We start from the raw sequence: 21,517 nt of genomic DNA on the forward strand, positions 1-21,517 counted from the left end.
TCACACAGCATAAGCTATGTTTTGCTTACTCGCTTGGTTCTGAAGGCCACTTAATGAAGTATTATGATAGAAGGAAAACATTTGATAATACTTTTGATTTAAAACCTAAGCATTATTTTTTTTTTTAAGTAAACGTTCCAACCCAACAGAGTCCTGAAGGCCGCAGTATGTGATGATGTCACACCAACAGTTACTGCTGATGAACTGACTTTACGTGCCACAGAGGAGAAGGAAGCATGACTTGTCCTTCAGCTTTGAATGATTCCGCTGGGTCTCCCAGGTCAGAGGCAGAACGCCCAGCCCGGCCTGTGCTGGTGACCTCAGTTCACCCCGTCCCAGGCATGGCGACAGTAACTGTTGTAACCACCTGGCCTTCCCAGCTGTCCTGTTTCGGGGGAGCAGCAGGTCATAGCTATTGTTTTGAGTCTATCAGCATTTTTTTCCTGAAGGCCACTCCCTCCCAGGTTTCTCCTTCCAGAAAGAAAGTCTTGTTATTTGAGGCTCTTGTCCTTCATGGTAGACTGTTCCAGCTGTTACTGCCCCGTCTTGGAAAATGGGTGCTGGAGACCTTAGATGTCACTGGATTTGTACATATCTGAAAGTAGTCTCGTAATCGGCACGTTGCCGATGGTTTTTTTGAAAAACACTTCTTCTATGGTGGATGGGCTAATTGACCGTAAAGCTGGTAAAAGCAACAGGAGTTTCCCGAATCGGCAGGGTTGGGTGGGGTATCTGCAACAGGAGAAGCCGGGAAAGTGATGTCAGAGCCCCATGGAAGCTGCGACTCACATCTTACGCATGAACACACATCATCCCCTGGGGAACTTCCTGACCTGGGCCTCTTCAGAAACAGATTGTCCAGGCAGTAGACTTCAGGACAAGTGCCTCTGTCCCTGTTTCACAGGTAGACTACTGGAATCCTCCAAAACAGGAATAACATTGCCCAAATCACATGCTCGATCACCATCTGTCTGTCTGTCCATCCATCCATCCATCCATCCATCCACCCATCCACCCATCCACCCATCTACCCAGCCATCCACCCAGCCATCCACCCATCTACCCATCCATCCACCTATCCACCCACTCACTCACCCATCCATCCACCCACTCACCCATCCATCCACCCACTCACCCACCCATCCATCCACCTATCCACCCATCATCTATGTATCTATCTATCTCAATGTTAGCAAAGGGAGTACATTTTATTTCTAGAAAAATCAGGTTTAAAACACCTGATGCTAATTTTAAGCCAAATAATAAACACAATTCTATCACTGTATGGAATGACCATAGGGTTGATTATGAAGTTGGCAGTGGAATTCATATTTTTAAATTCTCAACACTCTTGAGCAGACGATTTCTCTCAAATAAGATGGCTTCTTTTTCTAAGCAATTCTCCAAATTATCATTCCGGCATTATACTTTGTCACTCTCAGGAATAATTCTACCCTTATTACACTGCAAATTAAAGACTAAGTTCTGTTGGGTGGCAGTGACACCCAACTTTCATGTCAATGAAATTGGCATATAATTAAAGATGTGAAAAATTGCTTAACAATGTCCTTACTTGATGTCCAACATACATTTGTACTCAGATGTGCATGTTCAATTTCCCTCTGTCTTTAGATGCTTGTATGTCACCTCTCAAGCCCTGCTCCCACTCCAGCCAGCAGTTCGGAGTCAGGCATCAATACCCTCTGCAGAAAAGCATGCCTCTGCTAAGGAAAGGCTACCTAAAACTGAGCTCCAGAGACACTTGTGTGACTGAGCCATGTTCCACCTCAGCCACAGGTGCCAGAAACTGAGAGACATCAAATCCCTTCACAGGACCTTGCTAACTGTGTTTAACTACCCAACAGCCCCACGCTACAGGGAGGAGAGTCTAGGAGTACAACTTCCACGTTCATCTCTTTGCTCTGAACAAAGAAGAACTCCGTTCAGCCAGACATAAAGCGTGTAAGTCACTCTGACCCCTGCTTGGGTCTCATTGTATTGAGTTTTATAGAAATTCTAAACAGGGTACCAGAACACACTTAACAAAAATACCAAACAACCACATTAACAAACAGAAAAGCAAAACAGCTAAGTTTCACTGTTTGCCCTGTTTGCTGAGCGATCTGCTAGGCGTTCCTTTGGTTTCGGTCACTTCTCTTTTCTGAGGTTCTGTTTCTCCAGGATTGGGCAGAGAGGGCTCTGCACAGCTGGGGCAGCAGAGATACCTAGACAGTCTCTACTAAGACTGTGCCATCTGCCCAACGTGCTAAACTTTCCCCACCAAGAAGCTACTGCAGAAAACAACACGCTCTGGAAAGGATGGATCTGGGTGGACCCAGAAACCACAGACACTCCACTGCCTTGTGTGTGCTCAGACATCAAGTACTCGGTTACTGAGCGGCGCCCAAGCCAAGTGTTATTTCCTGATTGTCTGCAAGTGGATTAGCCTCTCAGCCCCTCTACTTCTTTTATTTATTCTCCAGCTGGGAAAGAGCTGGTCACTCGGTCGGTAAGAACAGCCTGTTCTATATGCAGTAGAGTACCACCTAGAAACAAAAACAATGTATGCGCCAGTGTGTCTGGTGTAGTGGATTTAAGGGCCACTCCACAATATGAACTCACGCCTGGTACTGTTAACTGGGCTAAGAACCTGTGGCTGAGTACATCAGACACCTTAGAGAAGCACCTCCGAGCGTTATGTTGATAATGGACACTATCAAACTACTCTCTTAATTCTTATTTGTTTACCCATAGTTAGTGTAGCTCCCAGCCCTCACCAGGGAGCCGCTTTTTCCAGGTGATGCTTGTACTACAGAGACCCACCCAGAAGACAAGACTATGGGGAGGGGGAGAGGCTGGAGAGATGGCTCAGTGGTTAAGAGCACTGGCTGCTCTTCAAGAGAACCCAGGATCAGTTTCCACCACCCAATGGCAGCTCACGTCCATCTATAACTCCAATCCCAGGGTTAGACTGTGATAACCTGGGGTGGGATTCTCCCAGGCCACCCTACCTGGAGCACAGAGCCTTCCTCAGCACTTCACATACCACCTCTGGTAGCCCCCTGCCCCAGGGCCTGCACCCACACTTCCTACTGAAATTCCTTCACCATGAGAAGCCCCTCTCACGTGTCCTCCTCTTTAGCGACCTTTTTGGGTCTGCCTTATTCTTTCCCTGACTTGACTTTCTCCCTCCCACTCCTCCCTCTCTCCCCTCTCCTGTATGAACGGAAGGTGGTGTTTCTGTCTGCTTCACACAATGGTAAATGCAGTCTCTTGTCATTGGTGATAATTTGCATCACCCCACCTATGCAGAGTGACTACCTAGCAAAGGCTGGGCTGCACCAGTAACTGAATTCCATGTTCTCCACACAGTGTTCTGAATATACTCCCAGCTCACTTAGTTTCAGCACACAAGTCAGAGTTTAATGGGGGAAATATGCTCAAACTGTGTACTGTTCCGTTTTGTAATTCTGAATTACAAAATCGAATACTGATGACTTATATTCTACAGTTCAAGGTGGATTTTAAATCTCCAGCCGTGGCACTTTACAGTGGAAAAGCATACATATATAAACTACCAAGCCAGGTCATTACAGTGTTTTTTGTTTGTTCGTTTGTTCAGTAAATGCAGTACAAGTTGGGCTTGTGGTGGCACACGCCTTTAATCCCAGCACTTGGGAGGCAGAGGCAGGCGAATTTCTGAGTTCGAGGCCAGCCTGGTCTACAGAGTGAGTTCCAGGACAGCCAGGGCTACACAGAGAAACCCTGTCTCAAAAACAAAAACAAAAACAAAAAAACAAAAGAAAGGAAAAGAAAAATAAATGCAGTACAATTTTATTCCCTCAACTTTGAAGGGGTGTTATATAACATAAATAGGGACCTCCCAGCACTTAAGTGGATACTGCTGAATCAGGATTTCTCTGACAACCCCCCCCCCCTTAGGTAAGGGCATTAATGGCCTCTGCCCATGTGCTTGTCTCCATGGAGGTATCTATGGCTACTGCTAAGATGCTGAACATTATCTCTTAGTCTTGGTTCTATTCCAACCTCAGACCCACCACACTCCCAGCTTAGGGAGCTAAAGATCATTACTTTTTTTTTGAAGCCTGCCTTTTTTTGTGCCTCAAAAATAGATTGAGAAAAACCATATTGGTGCTGGGCCTGGGGAAACTTTCTTGATCCGCCATGTTGGAAAGTTTCTACCAATTTCTATATCAGAGTTAGCGGGCTCTGCTTAGACAAAAGGTAAAGTTGTGGGTGGTGGAAATCCTGGATAAACTCAGCAGACACCAACCTCTAAAAGGAAGGCAACAGTCATGTCCAGAGCAAAAATGGCCTTTGCAGAAAGCTCTGTGCTCCTTGAGCTGGGGTTGTCCTGTGAAGAAGTGCACCTCTCTAAGGACAATCTGTGTCTTTTCTAATCTAGCAGCCTAATGTTTTGGACTTCAGTGCTTTCTAACTCTCTCCATGTCCAGACTCACAAATGTGCGCATCCTTTGGGTTGGTCAGCCTGTTCAGCCAACACAGAATACTGTGCCCAGCAGTATGCTCCAAAATGCACACACATCACCTAATTCAATTTGCCCCTCTCACCCTCCCTCTAGAGACAGGTGAGGACATGGATTCTAAACTGAATTAACTGGCTGGGCAACATGATAATTAGCCAGGACGTTTGAACTGGCTTCTTACTGCCTGCTGGAGCATTCACAATGGAGGCGATTTTCTTAAGTATACGTTCCCAGCAAATAGCGGTTCGGTCACCTGGTATGAATGTAACTGTTGAGAGTGAGCTGAGCCTCGTCTTGGAGAGCTGCAATGGCGCAGCATTCCGGAAACTTCTCAGTTCAGAACCACTGTGTGTAGGAACTAGAAACGGAGACCAGAAAGCTGTGAGAGACCAGCATAGGGAGCACCGTGGGCGCACAGGACTTGGGAGGTGGATGGGCGTGCAAGTCTCCAGGCTTGAAAAACACCATGTCACCTCTGCCCATTTCCTTTCCTTCTTTCCCCCCCCCCCCCACAGGTCAATCTAGAACTCGGCTTTGAAGTAGCTGCATGAATGGGGTGACAAGAGATAGGGGTGTCTCTGCTTACCAGCTTTGAAAGTGACAATACATTTCAGACAGGCGAATTCGGTGGCGTCTAATCGGAGCTGTCTGAAGCGAGTCACCACCTCCTGCAGAGCCTGTATTTCAGATATGATCTTGTTCAGCTTCTGGGAGTCTGTGTTGTCACTGTTCATGCCTAGAATTGAAATCTGGGATAAATACTCTAATATGAAGGCATTTTCATGTTTTAATATTGATTTTTGACAAAATCCTGCATATCAATATCTATCCAATTGTCCCTCTGAGATATCTGGGTTCCATGTAAACTGGCTATATTGTATGAAAGTTAATATAAAATCTTCTCTTGGATGATAACAAACACAGTAATTTGCATTTAAATAACAATGCAAGCAGTCATGAATACAACGAAACAACATTATTTGCATTTAAATATAGATTTATAAATGACAGGTATACTCTATTGTTCAGCGGGAATTTGTTATTCTTTACATGTTGTTCTTTTTTCAGTAATGTATTTTTATGGTAATTTCTACAACAAAGTCATTAAATTGTGCAATTCTTACCAGATACAGCCAGCAGAGTGTTAGCATCGACTGGGATGGACCATTGTGCTATTCCTAGAACAAACAGTTCTCTCCACGCGTCTTCCAAAAGTATCAGCTGCCATACAATAGATGTATAATATAATATAGTGTGTAATTTATAAATTTATAAACAATTTCCATATGTAAATTTCCGTTAAAGTTTTAAATGCTTGTCTTGGTACATTTTTTCCCCCCAAATAATCCATTTCCCCCTTATCTCCCACATTTTGCTATTTGAAGCGGTGCTTGTAGACACACACAGGCATTTCAGAGTCAGCTCTCCAGCTTGTCAAAGTTCATTCCCCCCAGGAAAGAGTTAACCCCTCATGTCCTTGCTTCTACCTGCTGGCCACCCAGAAACTGTCTAGAGACCCAGGCTTCTCCACCAAATGCCAGCAGCAGTGAGCAGGTGGCCTGCTCTGGTGGAAGGCACTGAACTCTGTGTGACTAAAGCTCCTAGGTCATGGTTCCCATCTTCCTGGAGAGTTGAGAGGGCTGGGAGAGGGAGGGGGGAATTCACTAATTCCCAGGAGGCGGGAGGGAAAATCAGGGTGTAATTATGTTAATCAGGTTTTGCTGAGTTTACCTCATCTCCCTGCCTGATTTTTCTGAGACTCATAAGTGGACAGCATCAAGGTGCCCGACGTCTTCATTCTAATAAAAATGTGCTACTGAATATTTAAAATGAAAATCTGGCTCCTTTTCCAAATGAATACACTGAATTCCACTTCACTGTGGTTTGCGTATCATTGAAGGGTTTCTAGCAAAAGGCTAAGTGGCAGACAAAAAGTGAATTTATTAGGATTAGAGTCTACAAATTCTTGTTTTCAGAAAAAAATAGCCAATTTATACATACACGTGCAAGCGCACTTGCACACACACACACACACACACACACACACACACACACGGAAGGAAGCTAAGAATAAATGTAACCAGTAAATCTGGTCAAAGATAGGACCTACAACCTTAAGGAAAAATTCTCCATGTTTAGAAATATGTCAAAAAATCAGTGATTTATATAAAATAATTAATTTACTTCTGAAAGCTAAGACTCATGAAGGTTTGTAACTAAATTCACAACTAGACCAAAATGCTTAATTTTTAAATGCTTTTTAAATTTTTTATTGCATCGAACACAGGGAATATTTTTTAAATTACAGGTAAACAATAATTGTGGTCATGTCTCACGGCAGGAGAGCACATGCGCTCGGCACACTGCTTGCCCTCCTCATCTGGGAGAAGCCACTTAGGATTAGTTAGCTATGAAAACAGCTGAACTCTCCGCTTTGAGAACTGTGTATGAACGCTCTGTGTGTAGCACAGTGGCAGGGCATTTGCTGCACCCTCGCTGGACACATGAAAGGTCCAGGCTTGACCAAAAGAAGAAAAAGAAAACGAAAAAGAAAAGAAAAGAAAAGGAAAAAAAGTGCATTAGCCTTTGGGGAAAGGATTGTCACTAAATTTCTGTGAGTACCCTCAAGAGCCGGTAATTGTGGTTACCCTGTTCTTTCTTCCTCTTTTTAAAAAAATAATCTATTTTATTTTATGTGCATTGGTGTTTTGTTTACATGTATGTCTGTGTGAGGGTGTCAGATCCCCTGGAACTGGAGTGAGCTGCCATGTGGGGGCTGGGAACAGGCAGTGCTCCTAACTGCTGGACCATCTCTCCAGCACCTCTTTCTTTCTCTTAAGATTAAAAATATATTGACAAAGACGTATCTACCTATGGAGTCATTAGTTAGAAATATAATTATGGCCAGGTGGTGGTGGCAAACACCTTTAGTCCAGCCCTTGGTTGGCAGAGGCAGGTGGATCTCTCCGAATTCAAGGCTAGCCTGGTCTACAGAGCAAGTTCCAGAACGGTGAGGGTTACACAGAGAAAGCTTGTCTGAAACCACCACCAACAACAACAACAACAAAGAAAAAAATGTCATTATGTCATAATGACATTTCTAATATTTTTTTATATTCCCAACAACAAAATGTATGGGATTTGCTAAAATGCAAGGTTTTCTTGTGCATAATTTTCTGACTTCTGAACATCCTTTATAACTAAAGAATTATGTAAAATTGCTTTCTTTGCTTCCAAAAGCTCTAAAAGCAGTGAAAGAGTCAAGAAAGAAAGCGGGGGGTTGGGGGTGGGGGTGGGGTGGGGGTGGGGGGTGGGGTGGGGGGGGTTGGGGGTTGGGGGGTGGGGGTGTTTCCAGCAATATCGCGCGTGTCTCTCTCTCTCTCTCTCATTCCCTCTTTCTTTTACTCTCTCTCTTTTACTCTCTCTTTTACTCTCTCTCTCTTTTACTCTCTCTCTCTCTCTCTCTCTCTCTCTCTCACACACACACACACACACACACACACACACACACACACACACACGAGACCCTGGATCTGAGCTCCAGCAGGGCCTCCAAACAGACCAACAGGAACAAACCAAACGAGATACATGTGCACCACAGGACATGTGCACCGCACCTCTTGGTTCCACAGAGTAATAAATCAGCAGCCAGAACTGTCCTTGGCGGGCGCAGTGGGGAGTAGACAGTTGAAGATACAGACTCTCACCAGGGAATAAACAGCCTTGCGGCCTTCTGTCCCTCTCGGCTTGAGTGTAAGAAAACACCACTTTACCAATGCTTTTCCTCGTAGCTCAAGCTGGCTGCAAACTCAAGGCTCTCCTGCCTCAGCCTCCTGAGGGAGACTGAGTGAGGTCTCAGCTGTGCTTCCTCGCCCCTGGCTCCTCGCAGGTGTTAGAGAATACTAAGATTTTAATTTTGATGTTTCAATGAAACTTTTAAAAAGATACAATGTGTTTCTATATGTGTTTTAGCTAGAGCACATCCAGCTACCCTGAAATAATGTAATTACACTTTCTTTCTTTTTTCAAGCCAAGAGTTTCTCTGTGGAACTCTGGCTGTCCTGGAACTTGCTCTGTAGACCAGGCTGGCCTTGAACTCAGAGAAGATCCACCTGCCTCTGCCTCCTAAGTGCTGGGGTTGAAGGTGTCTGCCACCACTGCCTGGCCATAGTTACATTTCTAACTAATTATTCCATAGATATTTTGAAACTCTAGAAGGATACTGTTAAAGATAAATGGCTTCCTCCTTGTTCAGAAAGCATGCTTGCCTTGCTGGTATGCGTTGGGGACATCAAGGCTGAGCACCCTAGTCTCCTTTCCCACCCCTCAGTACCCTGTTGGTCATACCTGATCTTGCAAAGACAAAGTGGAAAAGGCTGGCACACTCTTTGCCCACTTGATGCTCATGAAAAGAAGCCTAGCAGCGGACTCACACACCGACTCGGTGGCTACTTCGTAGAGATACATTGGGGTCCCGTTCACTTCATGGGGATACTGAGAGGAGGAAGAAAGGCAAAATGCTACACGTGAGGGAACTCAGCTTTGCAGAAACGGCTGACATCTCAATGCTCTAGGTAAGCAGAGGCTGGGCTGCTCTGGTTAAACATTCAGTTGCCTTCAAAACATTTCAATCTACAGAATTTGGGGAATGTTTGCCTACTGGGGGAGGCATATTTGCTTTCTTGGGGGTTTCCGTCTTCCAAAGGGGTCCCTGGCTATTCTGTCCCCTGCAGCAAAATTTTCTTGGGCTGAGCCAAGTTCCAGGCCTGGCTCCCAATTTAGACAAGAACTGCTTGCATTTGTGTAAATAAAAATAGATGAGAAAAAAAGTATAAATTAATAGGCATCCCAAACACAAATATGCATGGGAGTATTTTTAGAAAGGATTAGTATATTATGGAAATATTTCAATTAGACATCTTAATCATTCACAGAGCATTCCCATTCATAACTGACAACATATTCATAACACTACTTTCCAGAGCTTATTATACACATCAAGGGTAAGAAAGCAATATTAAATATTGTGCGTGTGTATGTGCCCAGGTGTTTGGCTTCTCTGCAATGTCAGCTACAGCTGGCCTCCTCTGGGGGAAATCCTAGGTTCTCTCTCCCTCCAGTGGGGGCCTTGGGAGGAATCAACTCCAGGCTTGAAGTGCAGTCCCTAGGTGGCAGCCTTCCCAGGTACTTCAGGCTGTGACCCTGCCGAGAGGATCAACCCTGGGAGATGTTTATTGTGGGTACGGGCAGAACAAGAACAACAACAACTACAACAAGAACAACAACAACAAAAATACAGCCTTTCCAACAGTGATTTCTATGATTTTCTCTCTTGCTCTGAAATCATCCAAGATGATAGATCCTGAGGCCTCTCAGGAGGCTCCTGCTCCCAGGTTGAGCCAACCTCTGTTCTAGTCAGTTCTGGCCTCTGGGAGCACTTGAGGCTGCGCTCTGGAATTAGACAGCTCCACTCACCAACCGATTTAGCATTCCCTAAAGGTGCAGGTTTCTGGCCTCCACCACCCCCACCACGCCCATCCCCAGGAGTGTGCCGCCCAGAGGGTGGTCTACTCAACAGAAGGAACTGGAGCCTCACAGGGAGCATCTGGGAACCCCTCCATCTTTCCCAGACTCAGCTCGGAATTGAGCCTGGCTACCCCCCTCCCTTTGCTTAAGAGGAGACTCTTTGGACCCAGCAAAGCCACTAACTAACCTTGGGCGTGGGCTGAGCCAGGCTCACGAGAGTCTGCCGTTCAGGAGTGGCAGACACAGCGGCCAACTCAAGACCGTGAGGCTCCAGCTGCGTGACGGCAGTGAAGAAGGCGGGGGCCGGCAGGGCCGCGGAGGGGAAGTGTGCAGCGGCCCCATTGTCTTCCTTGTGGCCACGGAAGTAGAGGGCCACCTGTTTGCGGATGGTGGACGTCCGAGGCCCCCGCTCGTGCTGCACAGCTACAGAGACAAGCAGATGGACACAGGCCTGGGATTATGGGCGCGGGTGACATTTGGATGCAGCCGGGCTGCGGCTGGATCGTTACTCACGGACCCGCAAGGTTACCAAAGGGGCAGAGGTGGAGAGGAGAGAGGGCACGTGTTGCAGGGCGCTTGGGCACGTTTTCCTGGCACGGGTGGGAAGGAGGGATCTGAGATGGACAAGAGTGAGGGAGATAGATGCTAATCGGTCCTTCCCACCCCGGGATCTCAGGGAAACCTATGACCCTCGGGGTCTTCGAAATAACAAGATGCCCTCGCTCCCACTGACAAGAAAGGGAGGCTCTCATGCAATCAGGGCCGCAGAGATGGATTTCCCCCACCTCCAGGTCTCCCCCACAATTTTGGGGCCTCGAAGGCACCAAAAGAAAAAGGACTTGAGCCCAAGGAACGCTGGGGGGATGGGGCAGGGGTGAGCTGTCTCCAAATGTGCTGGAGGAAGGCTTGGGAGACGTGACAATTACCACCAACAGTTTAAACAAACAAATTAATTCAGGGCAATCTTCCACCCGCAGAGCATGACAAGTTGTCAATACACAAGTTCAACAGGTTGGACGCTCCCTCCTGCTTCCGAGCAGCCAGAGAGAGGGTACTCCAGACAGGCAGCCCCCACAGCAAGGTCCACTGCACCGAGTCCCCAGCCTCTCCTCCACCTTCTCCCAGGCCCAGGGATGTCCTCGCAAAGCCCAGACCTAAGGAGGGCCGGAAAATGCAGCTTGGAGCCTCATCTAAATCCTGAACTTATTTAAGGCCCGGGTCTGGCTTGAATTTGGGCCCCCTGGTGGGCCACACCCGTGTGGTAGCCAAGCCTCCCTTTCTCTCTTCTGGTTCACCTAGAAAAGGCTCTTGAAAGCGTAGGGCCAGCTCCATGGCTATACTAAATTTGCCAATGAGGACCTGAAATCTCCCGTTTTCCTCTCTCTGTGCTTGGAGAATTCCACGAAGAAGACTTGAGCGATCAATCATGGAGAGATCTTAGGGAGGTTACAAAAGACTGCAAGAAGAGGCTGAAATGGGGTTTGGATCCTAAGCAGGAAATATACAACAGGGTATGGGATTCCTGCCTCCCAAGCACTGTCTTGGTGACTGTGGGCTTGGGGTGCGAGTTTCCCCATGTGAGCGTGGGGCTTCCTAGAATACTGTGGGGTCAGCTGGGGACTGCGGCAGAGTCTACAACCGACAGCCTGAGGCCAGTCCCCAGCATCTGGAGAAGAGAGTTCTGTTGGGGGAAATGATTTACATGCATAGGAGTACCATCTATTTTCTGTACATATAATTTACTTACTACCCAATCAAAATTAGAAGAATAAAAGCATGTACTGATTACCATCTTTGTTCATGTTGACTTCCAAACACTTCTTCAGTCGACACGCCCTGCATTGGTTTCTGTGTGTCTTGTCTACGGGGCATCCTCCCTGAAACAGACCGAAGACAGGCAGTCAGAGCCCCCCCCATAGCCCTCAGGTGGGGACAGAACCCTGGTCCTGGGGTGTGAGGCCCAGCGTGGGGACTCGGGCCAGCCCCCGACTTAGGACGGATGTCCGGACCCAGTGAAATGGGAGAACCTTGGGCACTACCAGGTAAGTAAGGGTCTGGGATTCCCAGGGTTGAGACAAGAAGATCAGTCCTCGACCTCAAGGAGTTGGACAAAGAGAAAGTTTTTTTCCTGATTTTCTAGGTCAAGAAGGAAACAGTAGCAGTAGCTGTGCAGAGTGCAGTTGACTTTTTCAGGACCGAAGACAGCGACCTGGTCAGGAACTCAGCCAGAAGCTGAGGTACGTTAGGCCCTATAGCCAGTCACCTTTGCTGCCAACCTCTCAGTGAGCCCATTGATCTGATAGGTAAACCTTGACCACTTATTCTTCACACCTTTATGTCCTTGCCTTTTGTAGTTAAACCAGCCTTACACAGCCACAAAGCAGAGACAACCCTGAGGTACTAAGGACTAGTCTCAGCCTAGGATCCACAGGGAACAGCCATCCCTGGAATGTGAGGTGACAACCAGAGAGACTGGAAGATGCTGGAGACAGTGCCCTAGAAGAAGAGGGTAAGACAGAGAACTATCCAGATAATGGGGAAAACAGTTGCTGCTTTACAAATATTTATCTGACAGGGATTAGCAAACAAATGTCTTATGTAATTTTCTATGTGTGGGGAGGGGAGGGAGAGTATATAAAAAGAAGATTTAGCTGGGCGTGGTGATGCATACTTTAATTCCAGCACCCAGGGGGAAGAGACAGATAGATCTTGGTGAGACAAAGGTAACCAGTACTACATAGTGAGACCCTGTCTAAAACAAAACAAAACAAAACAACAACAACAACAAAACCAAAAACCATTAAGAGGTAAGGTTTCTTCTTCCTCTGTTTAGTTATTTGGTGTTGGTTTGGGATGCAGGGCAGGGCCTGTGTCTACTATTGAGCTGCATCCCCAGATCATGTAGAGTCTTCCCGCTCTACAGTTCAGGATGACCTGAAATTTTCTGTGGAGCTTAGGCTGACCTTGAGTCTGTGATCCTCCTGCTTCTTCTTGCCACCACCACAGCTCAGACAATGTTTCCTTTAGTGCTTGTTTGTTTTTGTCAGTGTCATTACTCGGGGACATGTACATAGACACATAACATGTACACGTTTTGTTTTGAAAAGCTTCGCATGGAGTCCAGGGCTGAGAGAGCTCTTCCACTGGGTGAGACTCCCAGCCTTCTGCATAAGTATTTTATACACAGAAAAATATTTTGATTTTGCCTCACAATTTTAAATATTCATAAACACCAAAGTGGGGATGAATATATTTCCATCTTGAAATATCCATAAGGAAAATTACACACAAGAGCAACTCATCTAATTTTCGTCACCAATTAAAGTACATTGACTTGGGCTGCGGATATAATTCACAGCATATATACTCAGCATGAATACACACTGAACCATCCCAAAGCAAAATATGTTGATTTGTTTAAAGTAAAGGTAGATAGATGTTCATAGTGACTTCTAAATGCCATCAGTGCTGTTGATAAAAATTGAAACAGTATTTACTTAGTCTTAGAACAAGAGAGGAAGAACTTGGATTTTTAGTCCCTAGAAGTCGTTAGAGCATCTTTGGCCAGCAGTAAAATACAGCTCACTGTGAAGAGTTTCAAATGACTTTTTTCCTCTTTCTTTCTTTCTTTCTTTCTTTCTTTCTTTCTTTCTTCTTTCTTTCTTGTGTGTTTTTTTGGATTTGGTTTTTTGAGACAGGGTTTCTCTGTATAGCCCTGGCTGTCCTGGAACTAACTCTGTAGACCAACCAGGCTGGCCTCGAACTCAGAAATCTGTCTGCCTCTGCTTCCCAGAGTGCTGGGATCACAGGCATGCACCACCACTGCCCGACACCTTTTTGGTTTTTCAAGACAGGGTTTCTCTGTGTAGCCCTGGCTGTCCTGGAACTCACTCTATAGACCAGGCTGGCCTCGAACTCAGAAATCTGCCTGCCTCTGCCTCCCAAGTGCTGGGATTAAAGGCATGCATGTGCCACCACTGCCCGGCCCTCAAATGGCTTATTATTAAATGTATGATTGAATGTCCAATTGGAATGATATCTTCTCCAGTATCTGGATAAACACGTAAAGGCAAAAAGTCTCGAGTGGATTTTCAGTCCCATCAAATGTATGAAGGCTCTGGAGTCGGTGAGGTGGCAGGGGAGCCTCAATTTGGCACCTTTATTCCTTTTGCCAAGGAAAGGACACATGCCTGATGGGTTCGCTATCACCTCTTTGCAGCTACTGTGGACTGATAGAAATGTCTTTGAATTGAGGACCACCTCCTTGGAAGCACAACACCTCAGATTTCCCAATTCTGTCTGTTAGATACACGTAAAAGATGTATAAGATAATGTGGCCTGGCGTTGTGACCCACACCTGAGGTTAAAAGAAGACTGAGTTTCAAGCCAGCATAAGCTATAGACCAAGACCTCCCAACAACAACAACAACAACAACGACAACAACAGCAACAGTATTCTACGTAGACGCCTGACACTCTACAGACTCTCAAAGCGATGGAGCTTCTGGGATACCATCCCATGTGTGTATAATGTGATATTGGTGAGCTAGACACTGAGAACCCAAGGAAGCAGGCGAGGGGGCTGCAGAGGTCACAATAACTTATCTACTCGCACAAGTCTTCTTGTCTGTGCTGTCAGTCAAAATCTATCAGGAATGGGTACGAGCAAATGTTCCACCGGAACTAGAACTCACAATAATGCACTAGCACCAGATGACTATGTGAGTTGACCTATACAGTGTCTCCTATACAGTAACTAGTGGGTGTTCGTCATTTTGGTTGCCTGAGGCGGCCACCTGACTAAGGAACTCTTGGGAGTCTGGGAGAAGTGGAGGGTGAGCCACATGTGGAGCCAGAAGGCTGACCCATTAGGTTGAGCCTCTGTCCTGGGGATGGAGTTAGCTCTGGATGGAAGCTATATTTCCTAAGTGCCCTGTGTCTGTGAGATAGGTCGGCCCCTGCCAGACTGAAATGCAACTCGGCAGGTTCATCCTATCAGCAAAAAAGGGAAGAAGCGAGGGCGACTTGATTGGGATCCTAACTTCCTCTGAGCCTTCTCTTCTAGTCAACCCTGCACTTTTCTGAGTCCTTACACATGCCTACTTCCAGAACAGCCTGGGGTCTGCACAGCCTCCGTGTCTGGCAGGCTGCATTGCTTTTGACTACCCAGCGTTCCCTTTGGAGTCTTAGCTCGCCCAGGGGTCTTAGACTGAGCTTAACTGCCGCTAAGAACCGGAATGCCAAGGGCGGGCAGCCTGCTTCCGCCTGCTCCCTTGAATTCTCTGGGGCAGGCCTTCAGACTAGATGTGGGCCTTGCTTAGTGTTAAAATGTGACCAAGAAAAAAACGTGGGAGTCCTGGCTCTCTCCTGTGAACTCATTTGCCTTCCCTAACCTAATCTGGCCTTTCCAGAGCCAAAGGGCCACCCAAAGTTGAGGCGGAGGAGGGAACAGGACCGAGGTCAGGGAATTCAGAGGCAGCCTTGGTAGAACTGGGGCCCCGAGGGGTGGTGGCGGACGCAGAGGGGAACTGCGCAGCTCAACCCTGACTTGTACCTGGTTTCCTGATTTGCAGATGTAGGTCCTGTTCCTTCGGATGCTCCTCTTAAAGAATCCAGAGCAGCCGTCGCATGCATAGACCCCGTAGTGCTTCCCGGAGCTGCGGTCACCACACACTTTGCAAGGGATATCTAAAATGCGGCCTGAAAGACCAGGGAGAAGGGGAAAGGGTGAGAGGGGGAGCGGCGGGGAGGAGGAGATGGAGGAAAGGGGAGAGGGGGAGAGAGGGGTGCTAAGCAATCTGACCTCTGAGGGGATTAGCATCGGAGCTGCGGTAAAAGCATATAATGAAGAGATTTTATAGCCAAACTTTTTTTCCCCGAGCAAGTGTCAGCTTCCTACAATGAGCATTATTCATGCACCGCTACATGTATTTGGGTCTCCTCTAATCGCCGAGACCCATTTTGGAATAAAAGATTACAGCAGGCCCGGGCAGCAGCTCGGCCCGCCGCTGCCTTTCTGCTCCGCCGAAACTTTGGCTGCTGCCTCCTTCCCCGGCTCTTGCATTTAACAGGGGGAAAAAAAGTTGTTAGTGAGAGCGCAAGGAGACAAACTTGAAATGTAAAAGGGAAAAAAGAAGAAAAACAAACACGACTGGAACCGGGCTTGGCAGCTGGAAGGCTATCGGGCTTTCTCTGAGCTGAGCCCGGCGGTTGTTATTATTAGGGTTTATTATTGTGATGCTAATACTCAGATTATTAATGATAATAAGGGTAGTGGTAATTGCCCAACTTTCTTTTTACCTATGGAAAAAATGCTTAGTGCTGCGAGTTTGAGAAATTATTCTATTTCAGAGAAAAAAAAGTTGAGGGGGAGGGAAGTAGCCGGTCTGAGCACGAGCAGCAGAGACGCCCAATTGGTGGCTTTCTCCTTGGGGGAAGCCAGAGGTAGTCACCTCCCCCCCCTGTACCCCCAGTCCTATCCGGCCCGAGCACTGGCCTCTTCCCTTAACCCCCTTCGTAGTGGTGGCGTCTTCTGCGTTTTTTCCTGCTGCTGGAGGAAGGGGGAGTTGTTTTTGTTTGTAGAACGGCTCTAATTTGTCTGGGATTGCTACCGGCGCAGGAGAACTTCGATGGACTCTGCAAGCCTGGCGGCCCTGGGTGTGTTAGGAAGCACTAGGAAGGGGTCCGTGTTTTCTCTCAGGCTTGAGTCCAACAAGTGCCTGAAGCAAGTTACAGTCGAAGACAAATTTCCGGAAGCATAATATTATAAAAGTGTTAACGTTATCATTAAAAAAAATACAGTCAACAACAATGAACACCTGGTTTTCCCATCGCTCCTGGTCAAAGACATTCCAAGCCGGGACCAAGCGGTCTCGGGCCTCGTGGGAACCCCACAGCTGCTGTGGGAGCACCCCGATTGGGGTCGGGAGAGGCAGCAGTGGGGAGCTGAGCCCGCGGAGCTGGGGAGGGGAGGACACTGCCAGCCGATGCAGGCAAATAGGAACTTAACCAGGGAACCCCGAGGCGCCTGAGAGGGCTGGCACTCCGGGCCCTGGCCTCCTCCTCAGGTGGAGGGGGGAGTGCGGGGGACCCGGCAGGGGGAGGTCGGTAAGGACCCGGCTCAGCCGGGGTAATTACAACCCCGCCGCAGCACCTGCCTATAGAGCCACCAGTGACCCGTCAAAAAAGTAGCATGGGAATTCGGACGACGACAAAGGCTGGCGGGGGAGGCGTTCGGCGTGGAGGCCACCGCTTCAGCGCCCCCTCTCCCGCAGGGCAAGAGCGGAGATTGTGTTGGGGAAGGGAGGGACTGCAGTGAATCAAGTGTGGGTCCTGTCCTTCACCCCCTGGGGCCTGTCACGACTCCCCAGACAACTCAGACCGCGTGGCCGCGAGACCTGCTGCCCAGCACTCCCTGTGGAAACAGTGGACGCGGAGCTCAGGTCTTCCAAAATTCTCCTCCCTCTGGTCGCTGGGGACCCCTATTAAGGGCTCAGTAGCACTGTCGCCCCAACTGCCCTTCTCTTTCCAACAGCGCTGAGGGTGAACCCGACGGGGAAGCAGGGGTGGGCCCTCTGACCCAGGTTTCCCATCCAGATCGAAGCCTACGGTCACATATTTCTGGAGAAGCCGAGTGTACCCAGAAGACTGGCTCACCGGTCAGGATGCCGGCTGTCACCACTCGGGCTTGCCGCTCGGTCTCGTTTAAGGGCTGGCTTCCCCCAGCCAGGCAGAGGAGAGCCGGAGAGCTGGGGCGGGGCACAGGAGGGAGGGAAGCGAAAATTCCAGGGCATAGAGGGTCGACGCCTCAGACCCCCGCCACCCAGCCACGTTAAGGTGACTTGGGGTCACAAGACAAGCTGGTTGACTGCGGCATAGCTCTTCTCTTTTAGCAAGCCGAGCGAGCTCAGACGTGAATCAAGCGAGTTTCCTGAGGCTGGAAAACGGTTCTTAACTTCCCCTCCCCAGGGGGTCTCCTCGGGGCTTTTTGTATGTCATAATTGCCTAAAGATATATGGCAGCTTCGATTACTGTAATTACCATCAGAGGCTGTTGAAAGAAGTTAGTCTGGGCTGCAAGGGTGACTGGCCAGGGTCTTGGTACCACCCAGGCGGGGATCCGGGTAACAAGACTCTGCTCTCCAGCCGGGCGAGTAAGACGAAGACCTCCCTGCGCTGCAGACTCCAGACCTGCCCTGCTGCTCGCCCCCCAGCCTCTCACTGCCTGGGCCGCAGGGCCAGAGAGTTTCCGCCGGCCGCAGCCAGGATCTGAAAATCTGGATGAAGCGGCACTTTTTGCGGGTCTAACTCCCTCACTCAGAGAGCAAATTCTTCAGAGCTACCGGGCACCTACTGGAGTCTCAAGGCCTTCAAGGGCCAGTATCTAAGGCTTGTTAAGTTAGAAAACTCAAGTTTTCCTTCGCGTGTCACGTACCCACTCTGACTCCCAAATCCCGAGTCTGCCAGCGTCTGTCCAGTTCCCAGAACCGGGGTGCAGAGCCGAAGCTCAGCTTTGCACCCACCCCTTCCCTCGCTTACGAGGCCCCACTTTTCAAGTTCGCTGGAAGCTTCGAGCTCAAGCTCTCCCAAATCTCAGAGACAGGTTTGGCTGTTCCAAGGCGAACGTCCCAGGAGGCCTGCCCGGGCTCTTCAACCTCGATTCTTGCAATGGAGGTTTGTAATGCAATGGTGCAATGGGGGTGGCCTCCTCCTGATCCCCTTGGGAAAGCCACTCAGCCAGATTTTTTTTTTTCAATCAGCCAGGGCAAGGATAGGCCAAGGCTAACTAACGGGAGCCTTGGTCCTGCCCAAGATGCCCAAGAGTCGGTTGAGCACTGAAACTGTGGCGAAAGGTTCCTTCCCTCAGCCTTCGCTCTGAATGTTTTCTTTTTCTTTCTTTCTTTTTTCTGTCTCGTTTTGTTGACGTTCACTTTAATTTTTAAACTCAGCACCCAAATCGAAACAAATGCACAAGATGAAAACACAAGCTACTTCTTGGGGGTGGGGAGAGGCGGAGGCGGGAACCGCACCCATCCTAAGTGAGACTTCATTATCAGTCCCCAGAAGTAACCAGGACTCTTCCAACTTTCAAAGACCCTGGACAATGAGGGCGAGTGAAGGGGGAGGGGGCGGGAAGGAACTCACAGAGAGCGCCAAAAATGTTACACCGGTGGCCAGAGAGCCCAGGGTGTGCGCACTACAGGCATTGCCTAGAACTCACAGCCCCAGGCCAGTGGAAGGCGGGAACTGGGAAGCCCCGGGGAGATGGGAGCACCGCGTAGGCGCCTTCCACACCGGGTTAGGCCTACGCACTCCCAGGTTCTGCAGATCCTGTGCTGGCAAACGCACGGCTGCCCTGAACTCTTATTTTGAGAAATCAGCAGAGGTCAGCTGCAGCAGTGCGGTCTGTGGGAGGAGAAGCTAGAAGAAGCTCCTGGAGTGAGCAGGCCGCAGACTCCTGCGGGTGTTGGGCTCTGGCTCTGAAAGTCCCCGGGATCAGGGATTTGTTCCTCTCTTTGCTAGACTGGCTCACCATACTTCACATTCCCCAGTTATGACCTACGCGGATTTAGGATTAAGGAAAATGTGACTTTTAAATGGTTTGTGCTTCCCGGTTTTGCAGGATTATTTGAAATAGCTGGAAACGGGGTGCGAAAGCATTCCATTCGAAATCCGCTTTTCGCAGAGTTGCTTTTGCGCGCTGGAGCTCCGAGTTTTTGAGCGACTGCGTTTTTTTGTGCCGCAGCCTGGAGCTGCGGCCCCAGTTCCCGCCCCCGGCTCACCCCTCCCACCCTCAGCACCTGCAGCTAAATAGAAACCGCTCGCCGGACCGGTGGGCTGCCGCGGGTCGGGTCGCAACCTTCCTGCTACACTAGGGAGACCGGGAGGAGCTAGCATCCAGAAGCAACGAAATTGCACTCCTGGTTGTACGAAACGCTCCAACGCAACAGTCCTAAGAGAGCTAGGCCAACGGACACACAAGCCCGAGAGAGTCCCACTCCGGGTGCTGGCAGAAGGACCACCCCGGCCTCCCAGCCTGCCCTCCCCCAGGCCACGCGCCGGGACCCCGCGGCTGCCCGAGAGGTACCCACTTGTTGATCCGGCGGGCTTGCTCATGCTGGCGGTCCCGGGGCGCAGCGGTTGGTGGGCACTGCCGGATTCCCGGCCCACGGCGCCCAGGTCGCCGCCGGGCGCCGCCGCTCTCCAGCCGCCCTCCAGCCTGCGAGGCTCCGGAGCGAGCGAGCGAGCGAGCGGGACAGACAGGTGGCTACTGGCTGCGCGCTGCCCTGTTCTCCCTGGCGCTTAGAATTCGTTCCACGGTGGAAGTGTAAGCATCCTTAAGTTTCTTTCCCGGCTCTAGCAAAACTGCAGCTGCTGGGCATGCGGCTTGATGTGTCTTGAAGAGACGGATGGAGAGGTGGACAGGCAGGCTGAAGAGGGAGGACAGCAGCGCGAGGGGAATATTGAAGGACAGAGATGGAGATGCGGAAATGGTCCTCCTACGGAGTAACGAGGGCGAACTTCCCCTCTTTCCCCATGCCTGTTACTGGTTCCAATCTCTCGCTCCGCTCCACACAGGCGTGCGGAGTGGACAGCTCTCTGCAGACCTCCGATCTTCTCTGGGAAGACGAAAATCACAGCCGCAGTCTCAGAGGCAGTTAAGCTCCTCGCTGCCGGAGCCCGGGCGGGCGGCGAGAGGGGAAACTAGATGGCTGGGAGATCTTCCAAGGGGAGAGGTGGCCGGATCCGAGTTTCCGGGGGACAGCCGCTCACGCAGCGGCTGAAGGGTCCCCGAAGTTCATTACCCTGTGACTTTGTGCCTGTCGCTGCGGGCCGGGTCTCTGATAATATCTCCAGTAGCGCTCTGACAGGCAGCGGCGGGGAGGGGAATAGGGCGTCCCTGGCCCACTTAGCTTTTCCCCCAACTCCTGGCGGGGTCTGACGTCAGCCATGTGCGGGGAGGAGGTGGGAAGAGGGAGGGGGTTAAATGCTAATGATATTAATGAACCTCCAAGCGGCTTCCAAAGAAAATGCAAGCGCTCTCGGAGCTGACGAGTTAAGAAGTGTGAATACGGGCGAGCGGCTCCGTGCGTGCGTGATGGTGAGGACGGAGCCGCTCTTGTAAAAAAAAAAAATATGAATTTTTATATTTCACGGCAAGGGAGGAGGGGACGGGTGGCGGGGCTCTCTCAAAACGCTTTTCCCCTCTCTCCAGAGTGCCAGACAGATAGATTCGTGGAAGAGATTGGGTAGCTGTGTCTGTGTATGATTGTGCGCGCCCGGACATGGCCATGTGAGTTGGTTCATTGTTGGTCCCGTGCCCCTTCTGTTGGGTAAAACTTGGATCTGGCCCGAGGTGAGTAATTTATTCATTTTGCAACTATCTGTGGAAAGCCAGAGCTGAGGTCGCGGTGCGCGGACTTGGGGACTGGGCTGGGATCTTGGGGTCCCTCGGCCTTGGCGTGACGGCTTTGGGCACCGCCG

General features: G+C 49.4%; 1 protein-coding gene across 1 annotated transcript; it reads right to left on the reverse strand.

The window, feature by feature from the left end:
* Positions 1-569: 569 nt before the first annotated feature.
* On the reverse strand, positions 570-20,149 carry Nr2e1 (nuclear receptor subfamily 2 group E member 1). The gene is given in 10 exon segments (XM_052164171.1): positions 570-732; positions 4,762-4,822; positions 4,825-4,866; positions 5,095-5,244; positions 5,633-5,729; positions 8,856-9,002; positions 10,222-10,457; positions 11,824-11,911; positions 15,589-15,734; positions 20,125-20,149. Coding segments are annotated over 10 exon segments (1,155 nt in total).
* Between the last annotated feature and the right edge of the window lie 1,368 nt (positions 20,150-21,517).

The sequence above is a fragment of the Apodemus sylvaticus genome, chromosome 19 (genome assembly GCF_947179515.1).
Source record: "Apodemus sylvaticus chromosome 19, mApoSyl1.1, whole genome shotgun sequence".
Lineage (NCBI taxonomy): Eukaryota > Metazoa > Chordata > Mammalia > Rodentia > Muridae > Apodemus > Apodemus sylvaticus.